This window comes from Chrysemys picta, chromosome 8, assembly GCF_011386835.1.
Source record: "Chrysemys picta bellii isolate R12L10 chromosome 8, ASM1138683v2, whole genome shotgun sequence".
Classification (NCBI taxonomy): domain Eukaryota; kingdom Metazoa; phylum Chordata; order Testudines; family Emydidae; genus Chrysemys; species Chrysemys picta.
The window spans coordinates 101,069,991-101,085,961 of NC_088798.1; the positions used below are offsets into that span (position 1 = coordinate 101,069,991).

The 15,971-nt window shown below is 41.1% G+C and overlaps 1 protein-coding gene across 2 annotated transcripts in view; it reads left to right on the top strand.

Moving 5' to 3' along the window:
* Window positions 1-15,971, top strand: part of SPOCK1 (SPARC (osteonectin), cwcv and kazal like domains proteoglycan 1) — a 487,880-nt gene that overhangs the window by 283,170 nt on the left and 188,739 nt on the right. For both annotated transcript variants that reach the window (XM_065555045.1, XM_065555046.1), the window contains exon 4: window positions 9,380-9,494. In XM_065555045.1, the coding sequence (XP_065411117.1) occupies window positions 9,380-9,494 (115 nt within the window). The remainder of the gene's footprint in view (window positions 1-9,379; window positions 9,495-15,971) is intronic.

Sequence of the window (15,971 nt, forward strand, 5' to 3'; positions counted from 1 at the left end):
TTTACCCCAGTGAATCTGAGAGCTGAATTTGGCCAAGAGAGTTTACATGAAGAATGATATTTGTCAGTGTAGAGTCACCACAGTACTGCCAACCCCAAGCATTCCACAATCACAAGATTGGTTTAATTATCATCAGATTTAAAAATAATAATAATTTTGAAGTCTTTTATGTGCTTTGTTATTTTGAGCCTTTAAAGTTCGTTTTCAAACTTTTCTCTGCCGCCATGAGGGCTAGGATCTTACTTCTCTTACAATAAAAGCTGAGATGCTGATATGCTGCACATGAATCCTGTCACTACCACTGGATTTTGGCCCATTTTGACAAGAGGTCATCAGCTGGCTATTTGGTTCTGCAGTCTTCACCCCATCTCTGCAGCTCTTGGGACCAGCATTACCCCTACTTGCACCCAATGTGCTGCCTCTCTGTCTTCCTCAAATGAATTTTGATTCATAATCATAATACACTGCATGGGGGGGAGAGGTGTAAAATTCAATCAGGAGGTGTCCATCAAAGAGTGAGGCAGCATATTTGGGCCCAGACCTGATACGGCTGGGCCTGGAAGCAGCAGGGAATGGATGGCATCAGCAGTAGCTTTCCAGCAGAAGCCCTTTAAAAGCCCTTGTGTTAAAAGCCCTTAGATCTGAAAAGCAGGCAGGGCAGGGTACCTGGGAGCAGTGGCAGAGTGACTGCAGAAGGAGTGGGAAACTGAATGCTTTTGGAGGGAATGCACAAAACTGAGCGTGACCAAAAATAAGTGTTCATCTTTTGCCCGCTCATCCTGATGACTTCCTCTTGCCATCATTCATAGATGCCCTCCTCAACCCTTCAGATCCCGGAGGTTCTCTTTGATCTAGATAACGCCCACAGGTGTCCTGTGATCCTGGATAAGTGTTTTTATGTGTTTTCACACTTTTTATTTTTTATCAGCCACAGGTAATTTTAATAGTTCTCTGTAGGTCTCTGCAACCTTTGAGCCTGCAGTGTTTACATCCCTGGATGCTTGAAGCTGAATCAATCCGGAGTAATCCCTGGTATTTTGACAGCAGGTTGTAGGAAGGAGGCTGACAGGGGTGCAGAAGACAGAGATGAGGTGGGCGACACAGGGGATTGGATGGCAGCTCCTCCAGCCTGGGGATGGGGAAAGGGAGCCCCCTCTGAACAGGTAGGGGAAGACAGTTTTGCTGTGTTGCCAACTCCCACTAACTGATTATGGGATTAGGTCGTGGGATTTTGGCATCTGTTGGAGGAACTGTTGTGATGATGCGAGAAACTCCTCCGTTCCCACAGTTTTTAGGGCTGGGCATGCAGGCAGAACTGTGTGAGAGAGCCTCAGCGCTGAGGACACAGATCTGCCCTGCCACTGGCTCTGCCTTCTGTAGGAGAGAGAGGTTGTGGGGCAGTGGGAGGCAGTGGAGTGGGGAGTTGGGGAACAGCTGCTGTTGTGTCTGGGGCCCTGGACCCAGCAGCAAAACCCCCCTCTTCATGCTGCCTTGGGACTTCTGCTCTACTTGGGATTCAGGCAGGGGAAGGAGGAGTCAGGGGAAGGTGGTACTGCCAGGTCTGGAGAAAGGGAGGAGCCCCTGGGGGCAGCAAGGCGGGGGAGAAGGGGAATCACGACAGTAATAGGAAATGGTTAGCAGTTCCTCTGTCTTAGGGATGAGGAGGAGGTAAGTGGAGTCTCCATCGGAGCAGCATTCATTTTTTGTGTACATTAAAGATTGACTTTTCAACCTGAAATTATCACACACACACAGTCAGAAGCGTAGAGGGGAGTTAAAAATGAAAAGATGGATTAAAGTTCTTAAAATCTAATGATTTGTGGGGCCAATCTTATGATTTTTTTGCAGGTCTGACTCATTATTTTTTATTTCTTGAGGTTAGCAACACCGTTATGTACTCAAGTATATCTAGGGCTAGTATCCTGTCCCTTTGTAAGAAAATATTACTAACAGGTGTTGAGAGAGAAATTGTAACCTTCCCTTGTCAAAAGGCACAGCTATCTAGCAATCAAGCTACCAGTAATCCCTCTCTCATGATATATTGGACCACAGCCGGATATTATAGTAAGTGTCTCAGTAGCTGTCTGATAGTAGTGTTTACTGTATCTGTAGTTTCCTGAGACATTTTCTTGGGAGGGGTAAAAGGGATTTGTTTTATTTTGTTTCACCCGAGTTTGCCTAAATGTTCTGTGGCATGCAAGCCTGTGAGAGTGCTCAGCACTTTGCAGGACTAGGTCCATACATTGTGGCTAGCTGAATGGATTCAGGGAATGATGATGGTGCATCACAAAGGGCCTGATCCTGGAGGGGTACAACTGTTCAGATGAGTTCAGTGGGCGTTGAGGATGCTTTGCATTTCCCAGGAGATTCTCTTCACCTTGCAAATAAACTAACTGCATGCAACTTTTTTAATCTGCATGGCAATTTAAGTGAATAAAATACTTATACACTAACACATTAATTATATTAAATTCAGCAACATACATTTATCCTAAGCAGGCTTTTCACTGACATTAAGTCCCGTCTTTTCTATCCTCTCTTCACCTATTATAACTGCACTTCATTTCTATAGGTTTGTCAAGCAGACTCTTATTCCCTCCTGGGGGAATTCTGCACCACTGCACAACGCAGAATTTTGTAGAAATGAACGTGCGTGCAGAATTTCCTTCCCCCCCACAGAAATGGGCTGCAGTGCCGCTAGCTGCCACTAGGGGCTGCTGGACCCAGCAGAGACCAGCTTGCACATAGAAGATACTGGCGGGAGGGTTGGGGGAGGGAGCTAGAGGGTTCCTGGCAGCTGCAGTTCCCAGCTAGCCCTGGGGGAAGGAGAGGGCAGCACATAGGAAACTCCATGCAAGCCTGGGACAGAGCATCAGGCTGTTTCTCTCTCTGGATCCCTGAGCTCTGGGGGAGAGGGTGTGCAGGTATCTGGGCAAGGAGGGGCACTGCGACTGGGCTCTGGGGGGGGAAGAGGCTAGAGAAACAGGTACTGGGGTTGTCATAGGGGTTTCTTTAACTCTCTACTCCTGGGGAATTTGGGTGTGTGTATGTTGTTGCCGATGTACTTGCTGACAGGTATTTTGAAATAAATTACCAAAATAACTGAAACTGACGTGATTATATAGTGTTATTTTGACAAATAAAATTTGCAGAATTTTGCAGAAATTTAAAATATCGTGTGCAGAATTTTTAATTTTTTGGCACCTACTTTTTAGTTTTTTGACATAGAATGCCCCCTGGAGTACTTATTATTCATGTTCTTTATCATGTTACTTGGCAAGCAAACCAACACATTGTCCTTTACAATATCTTTAGCCTGGATAGCCCTCAGCAATGTCAAATGTTGGTTATGAGAAATCATTTTTGAAAGTGCCCATATAAATGAAAATAGATGTTTCTTTCCACAATACCGATCTCTTTCACTGCTCAACCATTACGGTTTCTCTAAAACACAACAACGATACAGGGATTCAGTAAATGCTGAGAACTTGATTAGTTGCTGTTTTGTTGCATTGTGAAAATAATTCACATACATGTTTGAAGCATTTGGTCCTATGGTAATTAATTTTTAGCTGAATTGATTTCTGTATGCAAATGGCTATGAGTAATTACGTGGTGAGAGTTAAATATCTGAGCATGCTAGCTGAAGACATACTCTCCTCAACACTTGGGGGGAGGGTAATGGCAATTTTCTCTCTAATGAAGCAGAATGACTTATGCCGACTTAAGCAGAATAAAAAAAATGGTAATTACTTGCCGTTGATATTTTGGGGTTTTCCTAATCTGCTCTTTCAAACGAAGTATTTTGTAAACATAAGTTTATTAACAGTATCACGGCTATGGCCTCAAAGGTTACAACCAACCATGCTAACCAAAAAATATTTCTTATCAAATCAATGCTATGACTTAATGAACCATAAGATTAAGTAGAATAGGAAGAAGGAGCTTCCTGTCTAACGGGTATCAACAGACTGCAGTGTTTTATGGTAGTTAGAGCACAGTAAGAGATTAGTATTTAGGACTTCTGCATTCTTTTCCTGCCTCTGCCATTGACTCACTCTGTGACTTGGCACACACAAATGATAGGGTAATCAGATTCCTCATTTTCTTTGCTTTAATGCTAGTACACCTCTACCCCAATATAACACTGTCCTCGGGAGCCAGAAAGTTTTAGCACGTTATAGGTGAAACCGCATTATATTGAACTTGCTTTGATCCGCCGGAGTGTGCAGCCCCGCCCTCCCGGAGCACTGCTTTACCGTGTTATATCCGAATTCGTGTTATATCGGGTCGCGTTATATCGGGGTAGAGGTGTATATGCTCAGAACTCACTTTGGTTATATTTTATTTCATCTGCACTGGGAGCCAGGCTATTCGGAGGGAGAAGAGAGCAGAGTTTTAAACTGAATGTCCTCAACAGCAAACACAAAGGCCATGTCTACGCTAGGAAGAATGGGCTCTTTTAAAAACAGGTTGGCTAACACACCTTAAAATCCTACCACAGATAAGGCGGTTCTAGTTTTAACACGTTAGCTGGTCAAGGTAAAGCCTAAAGGGTAGCTTGGGGGTTACGTCAACCAGCTAACAAGTGTTAAAACTAGAACTTCTCTGCCTACACTAGGATCTTAATAAATGTCAAAAACCACTTTTTCCTAGTCAAGTGATGGCCGAATAGGATAGGTGTCTTGTTTTCTCAGTGGGTGCTGGGTCAAGGCCCATAATTCATTGTATGATTGTGGGGAACTGATTCTGGAAGCTGCCAGTTTCATGTTGACCTCCCCCACATGGAAAAATCTAGCGCATCCATTGCCTATTGGAGTCAGTAGTGAGCTGCCTGTTTCACCCTGCTCTTTGACCAGTTGCAGGGCTGCTGTGATTGAGAGTGTAGGGAATGACTTGAGACCTTGCCTCCTCAGTCTGAAGTTCAGCCTTAGGCGTTATAATGATTTCATGCCTAGCAGCATAATCAGTGGTAGTCTTCTGCTTTGCCCTAACTCAGCTTTTCACAGGCTTCCATTCTGACCCCACCCCATCTGCTTGCTTGTACAGTCAGGGACTGTGCCTTCCTCTGTGTTTATACAGAACCAAGATCTTTGCTGGAGACAAATAATATATAAAATACAGAACTACATTTGAGTGTCTCCTTTAAAATAAATGTTTTATTACCATGCTCTATTGTGAAACAAAATGAACTAGAATCTTTGCATTATACACTGCAGGTCCCATTTTCCAGTTCATCATCGCTTTTCTCACCAGATGGTCTTGTTTTCTCTTATGCTGAGAACAGTTCCAAGAGGATTGTGTGAGGCAACTGCTCTTGACATTTCATTTTTCAAAAGTCTTTTTGTTTTTGGAGTGATCATAGCACTTATTGTATGGCAATTTTTGAAACCAAATGTGTTTACATGTCATTTTCTTTTTGATTGCCTGGCTTTTTTTATATAAGCTTTACTAAATATGTGTGGGTTTGGAATTTGAACTCTTCCCAAAAGAATGGTCATGAAAACAACATCAAGGTCATAAATTTGCACTTGTGAACTAGTTGTACACGTTTTGCAGAACTGCACAGCCATTGCTGCAAGAGATTTTGCTGCAGAGTCTGTGAAAAATAAATTTGCTCTGATTAACATGATCCCTGATCTACAGTATAGTCTAATATTGCAACCCTCTGCATGTATTGCTACTGTCTGAACCCCACTATTTCCTATCAGTAATACGTCTTCCTTTATAGTAGTAATACGTAAAAACACGAAATGGAAAGGAAAAGTGTCTCAAGCACTATTGTTAGCTCTTTGTCCAAGGATGATTTATATTGTTAACCTGGAGCTCTTGGTGACAAGTATTGGGGGAGGAGAGAGAATAATTTGTGGTGTTCTTCTCTTCTCTGACTAGTGGGGGAGGACACTCAGAATGTAACTGCCATCATTATTTTCATATTGGTGCCCTGTAAAAAAGAGATGCTAACATACTGTTGGGAGGTTGTTAATGGCTTGATGCAATCACTACTGTTTATTTCCCAATTAGTTTGATATCTCTAAGAGGGAACCACAAAGGATTTATAGATTTAATAAGGTGCATAAATTACTATGAATAAATAATAAAAGGTCAGATGAAAATGAAATGACACCTGTGTACGCACTTTGCTTTTCAATGACGATGGCTGGAATTCTGGTTCCATGCTCACAGTTTGAATAAATTGGCATTGTGTCGGGGATGAAAACATCACCCATGGATGGAAGCACTGCACCTTGGCACTTTTATGCAGCTAACCTTTAGAGCCAGCGAGCTAAGGCCCAATGCTGCTTGACTCTCCCACAGAAGTTTTGTGGCTGTTGAATCTATACAGGTACTGGACTCGCTAGCCATGCCCTCATCACTCCCTGGGCTGTCCCAGAGAGCTCTCCTTTCTTGCGCTGTCAGATAGCGAGAGACTTCAGGGTTAGATCCACAGTAGAACTGGCCAGAAAATGGAATTTCCTTCCAGCAAAAGTTTTGAAGGGGGGTGAGGGAATGATGTGGGGAATCATCATGAATTGGAATGAAAAGTCAAACATTCAACATTTTTCACAGGAAAAACATTTGTTTCAGAATATTGAAGTTTCCCTTGAATGCTTCAGGAATTTTATTTTTGTAATAAAACTGACCTCAGATTTTTATTTTAAAAAATTACTTTTTACCTGTCCTTCCCTCCTTTCATTTATGTATTTATAATTTTGGTTAATTTCAAAGACTTCACACTTATTGCTGTAGAACACAAAGAACTGTGATGTCAAATATGGGTTTTATATTTCATCTTATTCCCAAATAGGGTGACCAGACAGCAAGTGTGAAAAATTGGGACAAGGAGTGGGGGGTAATAGGAGTATATATAAGAAAAAGACCCCCAAATCGGGACTGTCCCTATAAAATCAGGACATCTGGTCACCCTATTCCCAAAGGCCTTTTCTTCTGCAGATGATGAGCATCTGCTCCTAGTGATGTAGAATCCTGATTCACAAACCATGATCTTTGATTGGTATATTTGAGAAAGTATTTCTTATTTTGTGCCCTGTCTCTAGGGATTGTATTGCATAGCATTAGCATAAACTTGCAAATTTCTTTAACGTTTTAACATTCTGAACTCTTTGGAATTACATTTTTGATCTCTTGTACCCAATATAGATTGCCCCTTTTATTATTATTATTCCCATTTGAGAGAGGAAAATATTGAGACACAGAGAAGTTATGAATCTGTAACTGAAATAGAATCCAGGAGTGAAATTCTGGCCCCATTGAAGTCTTTAAACACAAGAGCATTCAAACTATACATGCTTTCTATATATATGAAAGTTCTGCTGCACCATTGCCATCCTGACAACGAGGAGTCCTGTGGCACCTTAAAGACTAACAGATTTATTTGGTATAAGTATATTTATGCCTGTATCTGTAATTTTCACTCCATGCATCTGAAGAAGTGGGATTTTTTTTACCCACGAAAGCTTAAGCCCAAATAAATTTGTTAGTCTTTAAGGTGCCACCAGACCCCTCGTTGTTTTTGTGGATACAGACTAACATGGCTACCCCTCTGATACTTGATTCCCATACTGGGTTCCTCTATTTTTGTGTGTGAAGAGTATTTAAACATTTTGTTTACTTTTTATTAAAATAGGTTATAATGTGACACTGTTTTAGGATTTAGTCACTTTACAGCTGCACCAATTTTTATCCTAGATTTCAGAATTCACGTGCAGAGAGGTAATTGTACCTTGCAAAGATGAGTAATACAGATCAAATTCTTCAGTACCATTGTTATTTGTTGAGCACTCACTCTGTGTTCAGTGCCATATACTTCATAATGACCCAAATCCTGTTCCTCTTACTCATGCCAAACTACTCTTGATTTCCTTGAGTAAAATCAGCAGGATTTTATCCATAAAGCCAAGTTTATCCCTACCATTTGGGTTCAATTTAGTTCATGATCCTTGCTTGCAGAAGCATACAAGGTAGACATAGACAATACAATAGAACCGTGTGTGTGTGTGTGTGTGTGTGTGTATATATATATGCCTAATGGAAACTCATTAGATGTTAATGGTATGGGAAACTTATGACCTTTTCTATCAGTTTAATACAGTTTAATCGATTTAGGAGCAAAAACTGTTTACATTTGTTTTTTGTTTTTAAGACTTCCAGCGCCTTGTATTCCTCTAAATACATATGCACTGGTTGTGCTCAATTGCCCGTCACAAATCTGTAATGGGTGTTAATGTGGTGAGCTCTTGCTGCTCTGTCTGCTTAAACCAACGCAGAACAGCTGCAATACTTCGGCACGGCAGGAGAGCAAAAGAACCCTCTAGTTGTTAGAAATACATTTGTTGCCATGTGGAGAACGTCAGTGGTAATTGAATTGGAACTTAAAAATGACTCCATCTTTTTGTAAAAAGTAATGTCTTTTTTTAAAACTTCCCTGGGCATCAACCAACGATGGGAAAAGCAGCCAGGGTAACTTGACATAAACGCCTTACATGGAGTTCCAAAATGAAAACAATTTTTTTTCAAATAAGCAATACATGTGGGAAGGAAAGGGATGCTAGGCAGGAATTAGGGGAAATCTTTGGGAGGAAGAAGTAATAAAATTAAAGTCCAAATAAAAACAGATATAAAAATATTTTAAGTTAGTTGGAGATGCAACCTTGCCATTATGTTTTGGGAGACCTAAAATCAAAATCCTGACCTCTTCCATGATGTGCTGGAGATGAATCCTTAGGGCGTCACAGAACCCACTCATTAACATTCTAGTTTGAGTCCAGTTCTGGGCGCCACATTTCAGGAAGGGTGTGGACAAATTGGAGAGAATCCAGAGAAGAGCAACAAAAATGATTAAAGGTCTAGAAAACATGACCTATGAGGCAAGATTGAAAAAAAATGGGTTTGTTTAGTCTGGAAAAGAGAAGACTGAGAAGGGACATAAGTTTTCAAGTATGTAAAAGGTTGTTACAAGGAGGAGGAAGAAAAAATGTTTTTCTTAACCTCTGACGATAGGACAAGAAACAATGGGCTTAAATTGCAGCAAGGGAGGTTTAGGTTGGACATTCGGAAAAACCTCCTAACTATTAGGGTGGCTAAGCACTGGAATAAATTGTCTAGGGAGGTTGTTGAGTCTCCATCATTGGAGCTTTTTAAGAGCAGGTTAGACAAACACTTGTCAAGGACGGTCTAGATGATACTTAGTCTTGCCACGAGTGCAGGGGACTGGACTAGATGACCTCTCGAGGTCCCTACCAGTGTTATGATTCTATATTTATTCCCACTAGTTGCATGTTCTTTATTTGAATTGGGAACGATGAGAGAATTTCACTTAAACTCCTAACTTGGTTATTTTTACATTTGTTTTTAATAGCTCTTGATCCATCCAAAGACCCATGTTTGAAGGTAAAGTGCAGCCCCCATAAAGTGTGCGTCACTCACGACTATGAGACTGCTATTTGTGTAAGCCGTAAGCAGCTGGTTCACAGGTAAGGATGCACTGTCATTACATTGTATTATGCCCCTGTAAAGTTCCATGGACACCAAAATTAGAAAACTCAAGAGAGAACATTAAAATAGATTCTTGAGACATTCTTTGAACAATTAAATTACATTTGCTTTTGTTGCCGAGTATAACATTTACATTTATAGTATCAGAGGCTAGAGCAGGGTTGGAACTGTTCCAGAAAGATCAGATGTTTTGGAACACAGGGTACCGTAGGGTGAATTGTACACTGCAGCATACCTACTGCCTAGCTCTGGAAGAAGTTTGTTCAGGCAACAAACATGGTGCATAAAAGCCTGAATTCATAAAATATGAAAATGTTCCAGATGCTGTACACTTCTACAATAGAAATGAATTAAGTATAAACAATTAACAGCAGTAGCAAACATAGGGAATTTCTGGCTTTGTTTTAATAAGCAAAATCGGTGCTTATTAGTAAGTTAAGGTTGGAGGTTTTGATGGTTCTAGGAAGAGTAATCCACAGATAAGTCACAAAATTACAGAAAGCTCCAGGTCCCTGAATGATTAAATTAAGAGCCAATTAAATAGCAGGTACTTTAAGAACTTTGGGATTTCCAGATGAAACTAAGGCTTTCTTCGCTGCAGTGTCAGCTGGAGTTATCTACACTTGAGGTAACTTCTCCTGAGTTAGCCTAACTGGAGTGAGAGCCGTTACACCAGGGGTCGGCAACCTTTCAGAAGTGGTGTCGAGTCTTCATTTATTCACTCTAATTTAAGGTTTCGCATCCCAGTAATACATTTTAACGTTTTTAGAAGGTCTCTTTCTATAAGTCTATAATATATAACTAAACTAATGTTGTACGTAAAGCAAATACGGTTTTTAAAATGTTTAAGAAGCTTCATTTAAAATTAAATTAAAATGCCGAGCCCCCCGGACCGGTGGCCAGGACTCGGGCAGTATGAGTGCCGCTGAAAATCAACTCACGTGCCGCCTTTGGCACGCATGCCATAGGGTGTCTACCCCTGCGTTACACTCTAAAACAAAGCTCTAGCTGCAGTGTTTGGATTTGCAGCACCAAGTGGCAGTGTCTCCACTGTATTATAGAACTCCACTTTTAACCCAGACCTGCTGGAGCTGAGACTTCTGTGCGTGGACTGGAGTCAGGTTAAGTGCTGTACTCAAGTTATATCTTGAACTAACACTGCAGAGGAGACAAGTCCAAAGGGATTTAAGCCTCCAGATCCCTTTGAAATCCAGGGGGGATTAGGTGACTAGCTCCCCTGAAAATTCCACCCCAAAGGACAAGTTGTAATAGACATTGAAAGATAATCAGAAAAATAAAACGGAGTAAGAAAATCTTGAACATCAGTAAAGGGACTTTAAAAATCAGTGTGACTTTACTGGATGCAGGTGGGAATGCTTTAAGGTAGGATGAAATATCCTGTGATCTTGGAGTATTTCTGTGATTGTTGGCTGTCCAATGCTGATGCTTCTGAGCCAAGATACATTCGCTTGCTCGGTAAAACGTATTTGTCATAATCAAGCTTCATTCACGAGGATTGCAAGATGCTTCCTACAAAAGGATGGGATCAAGCTGGCATGACAGAGCTATGAGATGCTGATGGCTGTGCAGAGATAAACCTGGAGCAATAAGCTAAACTTTTAGTATTGGTGGAAAGTGTCAAGGCGGTATTGTCAAATAGAGTTTCCAGGGGAATACACTTTTCAGGGGGTGCCTAGGCGTCACAGTAAAAATCGGCTAGAGGCATTCAGTTTTGTACAATTATGTCACATCCAATATTTAATAAATATCAAATAATTATAAAGATCTCTCAAGAATGTTGTCAAGAATGGAAAAGACGTATGTGACTACTCACATAAGTAACGTTACTCACATATGTGTTTGCTGGATCAAGGCCTTAACTTTTGCAATCTGTTCTCCGATTTCTTTTGTACAGTTAGGATAAAATCCTTCTTTGAAGAGCATTTTGTCCAATACTTAAGTGAATTCTGGTAGCATTACAAAACGCGGACAAATAAAATGGGTTTCTTGAAATATATTTTGCCTTATCATACAAAGCTAAAGTGGACAAAGTAGTATTTTAAACCTGCAATTTAGAGCATAAAATGAAGCTTGTAAGATTAAGTGCATGGTTGTATGTAGTGCTTATGCTACCAGGAAATTTTACATATTATGCAACTGCATGTCACACCTCAGAAGAAATTGAAGCACTTGTATATCACGGGTATAAATAAAATACATGTTGAGCAAAATAGTTCCTGGGCTATTTCCAATATTTGTTGTCTCAGAAGCAATCAGACAACTTGGTTAAAGTGGCCCAGAAGGAACGGTACAAAATGGAAGCTGCATGTCCCTTTTGTCCAGAAATCCGTTCCACGTTTATGTGATCTCTCTAGCATTCTTGTACTGCCTGCAGCCATTTCAGGTCAACTTTGAGTACCACTGTAGCTATGGTGACAGTTTTTAATTCTTTTTCCACCTTGCTTTGAAAAAGTCTTCAAACATTTTCCAGCAAGTTTTGTAGTACTGTGAACATTCCTATTGATGCACGGTGGGGGGGGGGGGGGGGTGTCACAGAATAGCTCTTGCTCTCAAAATCTCCAGCTAGCTAATTTCCTCAGAGGGTAGAAATATCAGTGAAGAAAGTATCTAGCCAAATTCTTTGAGGACTTAAATCTGTTGACCCAATGGACAATAGAGAATTTGGCCCTCGCTCTCTGTATTTTGAGACTTTGTGTTCCTTTGGCTGTGCCTGACCAGAATATTGTATTAGAGAGACAAGGTGAGTGAGGTAATATCTTTTATTGGACCAACTTCTGTTGGTGAAAGAGACAAGCTTTTGAGCTTACAGAGAGTTTGAAAGCTAGTCTCTCTCACTAACATAAGTTGGTCCAATAAAAGATATTACCTCACCCACCTTCTCTCTAATATCCTGGGACTAACACGGTTACAACACCATACAGAATACTGCATGTATGATATCTGTTTCATTTATGCCCATATAAATCAGGAGCAACTCCAATAGACTCAGTGTAGTTACACCAGTGTAAATCCAGTGTGGCTGAGAACTGGGCCCTATCTATCTGTATATATAAAGTAGCCGGATATGAAATAACACAGCATCACAATGATTGTACAGTAACTCCTCACTTAGTCATCCTAATTATTGTTGTTTTGTTGTTACATTGCTGATCAATTAGAGAACATGCTCGTTTAAAGTTGCGCAGTGCTCCTTTATAATGTTTGGCAGTCGCCTGCTTTGTCCACTGCTTGCAGAAAGAGCAGCCCGTTGCAGCTGGCTGGTGGGGGCTTGGAACCAGGGTGGGCCTGCAGCCCCCCATCAGCTCCCCGCTCCCCTAAGTTCCCTGTGCAGCAGCCACCCAGCAGGCTAGCAATTGCAGCTATCCCTCCCCCCACTGCCATGTGCTGCTCCTGCCCTCTGCCCTGGAGCTGCTCCCGGGAGCCTCCTGCTTGCTGTGCAGGTCGGGGGATAAAAGAGGGGGCTAATGTCAGGGTGTCCCCCTCCCCTCTGCCCCCCACTTACCCCATCTCTCTAGAGCAGGGGAACAACACAACAGGGTTCAGGAGAGAGGGAACTTGCTAGCAGCAGTTGCTGTCTCAACTTGCTGATCTACTTAAAAAGCAATGTACTTAGAGTGGAGTCAGTGAACTTAAAGGGGCAATGCGCATCTCTCTCTCTCACACACACACACACACGGTGTGTGTCTCTGTCTGCCATGCTGTCTCCTCTCCCTCCATTTGTGCTGCCTTGTAGAGTGTGAGGCTACATTAACAGCCATGTGTTAACCCTGGAGGGCTCAGCCGAGTGCTAGTTCATCATTTAGCAGCAAGGCATTCCCTGGAAAATATCCCACCCTCGTCCACCCTCTGACTTCACCAGCTCAACCAAGCTTCACAATCATCATTGCTGTGTATAGTATTAAATTGTTTGTTTAAAACATATACTGTGTGTATGTGTATAATAGATACAACTGTATAAATTATAAATAAAAACAAATAAATTAATGGAGATATCCTATTTTCTAGAACTGGAAGGGACCTTGAAAGATCATCAAGTCCAGCTCCCTGCCTTCACTAGCAGGACCAAGTACTGATTTTGCCCCAGATCCTTAAGTGGCCCCCTCAAGAATTGAACTCACAACCTTGGGTTTAGCAGGCCGATGCGCAAACCACTGCGCTATTCCTCCCCCCCCCCCATGCATAATGTGACTAACTTTCAAACCACCCACAGCAACACCCAATAATGCTGTTGTGTTTTCTTTGTAAGCCACTACAGTAAGTTGGTAATAATGTATAAAATTGACCTTGATGGAAGAATATTCATTTACACAAGCTAAGGATATGGTCCTGAGACTTCTTACCTACAATATATGGCATCATATGCCTGCATAATGTTTTACAAAGCACATAGATTAGATAAGTCTCTGCCCCAAGGAGTTTACCATCTAAATTGGGCAGACCTGGTACAAACAAAGGCAAGGGGTAGCAGACAGTTGTAGCAGATCACTGACTGAAGAATACCTAAAAGAGATGGGTTTGAAAGTCTTCCTGTGTGTTAATTGGTTCAAATATACACAAAACACGGTAAATAGCAACTTAGGAGATATTTACATATCTACATTGCATTTTTGACATGACACTTTACAGGATTTCAGCCTGCTTCTCCTGTGAATGCCTCTCATAAGAAGGAAAGTTCTTCTGGGAAACACAGAAAGGACAAAAAGAATTGGCAAAGGAGCAACAACCATGTTAATGTGACCAGGGCTTTGAAATTGTTTTATTGGACCCATGTAATTTGTGATTGCTAGTTAGATCATCATCCCAGAGTGATATATTATACATACTTCCGTACTCATAAAAGTCAAGCTGTTAGCTCAGTATTCTCCAGTAGTACTGACCATTGTTATGGAGAGAAGCCAGTACGAATGCCTCACTAATTTATTATTATTATTTTATTGAAAGATCTGGACAAGTTTACCAGATGAAACATCTGTCCCTCTAAATTCCACATCACAGGGTTAGACTGACCAGGGAGACGTTGACTGCTATATTTATTCATGAGTGAACTAATCCCAATCTCTCTCTCTCTCTCAAATATCTCCGGGTAATACACTAGAAAACCTTGGTTTCTGGTTAGTTAGGGTCCCGTGGCAAAAAAGGCTGTGAAACCTGGCTACCAGAGGAGTGAAACTGTATATGTTTTGTACCACTGCTGATTCACGTGGTAATTGTTTGGTTTCGGTTGGATCTGAAAGGGAATTCAGGAAAGAGAGAGAGTAATAATAGCAAGAATGCCAGTGACGAGGCTGCTTTCAAGGACTGATGGTGGAGGTCAGAGTGTTATATACACATCTTTGATCACAGCAAACCCACTGTTGTTTGAGCATTTCTGAAAGGTTACCCAGATAAGAAGTATGGGCTGTAACTGCCTTGTTACTAGAGTTTCCTGTATTATACAAACACTTACCTTTTGTTTTTAATATGTGTTGAACGTGGAACCTGTATACCTTGACACTGTCGCTTTAATCTCCTCTTTGTCTCTTTGCAAGTCTGCGCGTTTCTGTTGCTTGCTTTTATGCTCTGCCAGTAGTGCTAAATGCTAATAAGATATTGGCATGAATCCAAGCATTCCTCTGGGGGTAATTTCTTCCTGTACTGGACACCTGACTAGTGGCCTGACCAAGTTGAGGGAGTGTTTGTTTCTTTCACAATCCCCAGTTTAAGGCTAAGTGATTTACATGGTGATGTTTATCAAAGTTTGACTAAGTAAGTCTGTATTTTGATATGTTGTAACACAATCAAACCTGGGAAATGGTAATTAGCTGTGGCTCTAGTAATAGCATCATTTTTTCCCCAATTAGTTTTATGCTGTGTTGTGGTTATTTTGATTCAGAAAATAGATCTTTTTGAAGGTGATATTTAGAAAAACTGTCCCACAGGGAACTGAAAAATAACATTGCTTACCTGAGCGCACTCAGCGTTGGTATATTTTTCAGTGCGTCACTGAGATAATTGTACTTGCTTACTGTTTTATTGCCTGTTCTCTACAAAGACCAACCAGCAACTGAAGGACCGGAGGACCGAGATAAGTGATAGGGCACCATTATGCTGTATCTTTTTTTTTCTTTGTCTTTCCTTTTCTTTGCTGAGAGCAGCCAACCAGCTAAACTACAACTACTTCTCATTTATTCTTGTTCCAAAGGACAGTGTTTGAGTTTTGCAGATAAGTTAGAAACAACCTTTTCTTTCTGTTTATGATAAAACTTGGGAAGAAGCTTGGGGAAGGGAAGCATGATCCCTTATTTATGAATGTTCTACCCCATCACACCACAGTCACAGATCGCCATTTGTCATAAGTAAGGCCCCTGGATTGCTGTAGGAAATATTGTCAAATTTTGCAGAAAGTTTGGAAAATCCACAGGAAAACATGTATTATTTATATTGCTAATATTTAA